Raw genomic sequence first — 3,410 nt, 5'->3', positions numbered from 1 at the left:
GGAACACAAAAAAAAAAAACTGTTTAAACTAATAAGGTCAGGTAATCCCAACATTTTCTTTCATGATTTGGATAATACATACAAGTTTAAACAACTTTCCAATTTACTTCTATTATAAAATGTGCTTCTTTCTCTTGTTATCCTTTGCTGAAGGAGCAGCATTGAACTACTGGCAGCCAGCTGAACACATCTAGTTAGCCAATCACAAGAGACAAATGTGTGCAGGCACCAATCAGCAGCAGCTCTCACTAGTGTATTATATGTGCGTATTTTCTCATCAAGGGATACCAAGAGAACGAAGCACATTTGAAAATAAAAGTTAATTTAAAAGGGTCTTAAAAATAACATTCTCTATCTGAATCATGCAAGTTAATTTTCCTATCCCTTTAAAACGCTATACACTTTACCTTTAAATATAGGAGAAGAAAAAAAAAATCCCTAAAATTACTGGCTTGCAGGAGTCCAGAACCCATATCATATGTAAGTATTTAAGAAGCTGACTCTGGTTTCCATTAGGAGATAATATACCCCACTACTATATCATGCAAGTCAAGGATAAAAAGGTTGAATATATAGAATATAAAAAGTTACAATGCATTTAGAAACTTTAATTTGTGCTTTTTAAAAAAAAGCTCCATACAAAAGTACAAATATAAAACATACAAAAGTACAAAAGAAATTTAGCTATATTACTGCTTTTATATTTATATTATATTGTGCAAAGAAAGACTAAAATACTTGAAGTGTCCTAACTTAAAGATTCACATAACACTGCTAAAATTGGGACCTGTAAAGTCTTCAGAATGTGCCATTTAAGATGCATGCTGCCTACATGAATTAGACGTCCGATCAGGGGGTTAAAAAAATAAATAAATATCCATTTGATCTAAAGTTCCGCTTGACATCCAGTAGGCAATCAGCTGTTGCAAATGTATCAAAGTGAGGACGTATGAAAAAGTTTTGCCAGAAACACCCTTTTGTGAATCAACTTTTACAAAAAGTCTAGGTTGCAGTAAGACACCTTTCAGTACCTTTTCGTGTCGTTAAAAAAAAAAAAAAAAAAAAAAAAGAAGGATAGTGCTCATACCCAGAAACCCATTAATAGCTAACTTTTAGTTAAACTCACTACTGTCATTTGGTTTTAGCCAATTTCAACAAGTCCACATTCTGGTGCAAGAACAAGATTTGGTTCATAAATCGTGGGTCTAATGCAGCCCTGCGCTGATCCATTAGGTTAGGTTTTGCAGCAAATGCACGTTCAGGCTTTACTACAGTGACTGGCACTGCAAGGTATTGGCAGGCAAGTTTGGCAAGTGCTGGGAAACGATTATGGTTCTCCTTCCACCAGATGAGGGGGTCGGTGGTACGTTTGCAGATTGGTTCTACTATGTAGTTCTCCAGCTGCTGCTGGACTTCAGGCATGCTCTCTGTGGGATCTTTACCTAGGAGAAAGTCGTACATGTCTTCAAATACTGCTCCCCTAGCTTTGTCACACTGAACAGATGCCTCTTCCCCTCCGGAAACCCTGTAGCACAACAAAGACAAAGGATGGATCCTGGAAGAAGATGGGAGTTCAGAGGTCTGTGACAGCACATTCCTCATTTGGGTGTGCAACTCTCCTCTAGCTCTAGGTTTTAGAAACCTTAGTTCTTTAAAACGAGGGTCCAAAAATGAAGCAATAACAGCTGGGTTGGTTAACATTTTCTCCTCATCCAGTAATTCCCAATGCCTGCAAATCTCAGACCGTATTTTACCCGCAACCGATTTAACAATGCCACTGCTATCTTCGAAAAACTGCCCAAGAGCTGTTAAAATCCCATGGATACAGGGCATCAAAGAGGACACTGAAGAATTCTGTTGCTCCTGAAGAAAAGCGGTGGCAATCCGTATTGTCCTTAGTATAGGAACCAGATCCTGAAGCAGCTTCCAGTGTTGCTCAGTGATATCCTGTACTGCCTGGTCTTCTATAACAGAAAGGATGGCCCACTTAAGGTCCAACAAGCCCTCACACATCTCCAGAGTGGTGATCCAGCAAAAGTCCTTATCCAACACCAATCTGGGCTTGTTCATTGCCTCCAGTTTAGCATTCAGCAAACAACTGGCTTCAAGATCTTGCTGAAAATGTCTCACCAACCCTCTGGCAGATCCCAGTGCCTCCTGCACTTCTTGAATCTCCAGTCCAGCTCGGACGCATAGCTGTAAAATATTAGCAGCACAGCAAAGGCTTGTCCATGTGTGGGCAACCTTAAGAGATTGGGCATTGGCTAACAAAGATGGTGAGTGTCCATGTACAATGCATGATACAGCCTTCATTGATAAGCCAAACTCTACAAGAACATTGCAAAGCCTCTCTGCTAAGCTGTCTTCAGTCTTACTCAAGTTAAGATGGTGGGTTTCGAGCATATAACTTGACAACCTCCACTCACCATCAATAAAGTTAGCAGTGATGCTCATACAGGGCTGGTTGGCAAGGGATGTCCAGCTTTCTATAGACAGTACAACAGAGGAAGCAGTCTGCAAGCAATATTGCACTTGTTGCTTTACCAAATTATATTTGTTCCACAGCATGCTTGATAACTGCAAAGGGGATGGAAAACTAAAACCAGGCTCTAAATATGCAATGAGATAACTAAAACCTTTATCCTCAACTAGAGAGAATGAATGAAGGTCACGAAATATCATTTCCAAAACAAGTTCAGAAATCACCTCAGTTCTAGCTTCACACAGCTCCCTTTCTGGGAAAGCCTGTCTCAGTCTCTTGGGGGAACCCTCCAGGCTGGGTAATTCTTTCTTGGACCCCTCCTTAATTTTAATAAATCCTGCATCAAGGATACTGTGCCTCTTCACCAGGTGCTCTCTCATGCAGGTAGTGTTGTTATGGAAGGACATCTGCTTCCTGCATACATTACACTCCACGCAGGTATCACCCAGCTTGGTGTAATAGTTCCAGACTTTAGACTTGGAATGATCCACCAATGTTGTGGAAGTGCTGTCAAGACTAGCGGCCTCCCTCTTCCTCCTGAGACTAGATGTCATGTTGTAGGTATGGAAAACCATAGATATTTTCTCTGTGGGAGGAACAGAAAACATGACCTTACACATTTAAAAAAAAAACAAAAAAAAACAAAAACCCACACATCTTAAAAACTACTGACACATTTTATCTACTTCTGCATTCTGCAGAAGCTATGGCCTGGATAGCACCTTCCATATATGGAAATGCCCAGGGGGAGCTTGCTGTAAACAAAACTAAGTCTGGATTAAAGGGGTTAAAATAGAAACCTTTTTGCAGGTAAGTTTTGGCTGCAATATATATTTAGAAACTTATGTTAATTAATACTGTTTTATGTCCCTTTAAGAATACAGACATCATGGTCTTAATATATTCACTAGTAATTTCATCACACCAT

The 3,410-nt window shown here is 39.7% G+C and overlaps 1 protein-coding gene across 1 annotated transcript; it reads right to left on the bottom strand.

Moving 5' to 3' along the window:
• Nucleotides 1–1,131: 1,131 nt before the first annotated feature.
• LOC128636460 (E3 SUMO-protein ligase ZBED1-like) lies at nt 1,132–3,036 on the bottom strand. Its single transcript, XM_053689475.1, has one exon. It carries the CDS (start codon nt 3,034–3,036, stop codon nt 1,132–1,134), a length of 1,905 nt encoding a protein of 634 aa, XP_053545450.1.
• Between the last annotated feature and the right edge of the window lie 374 nt (nt 3,037–3,410).

Source organism: Bombina bombina, chromosome 7 (assembly GCF_027579735.1).
Source record: "Bombina bombina isolate aBomBom1 chromosome 7, aBomBom1.pri, whole genome shotgun sequence".
NCBI lineage: Eukaryota > Metazoa > Chordata > Amphibia > Anura > Bombinatoridae > Bombina > Bombina bombina.
This window is presented reverse-complemented; position numbering and strand designations above follow the sequence as displayed.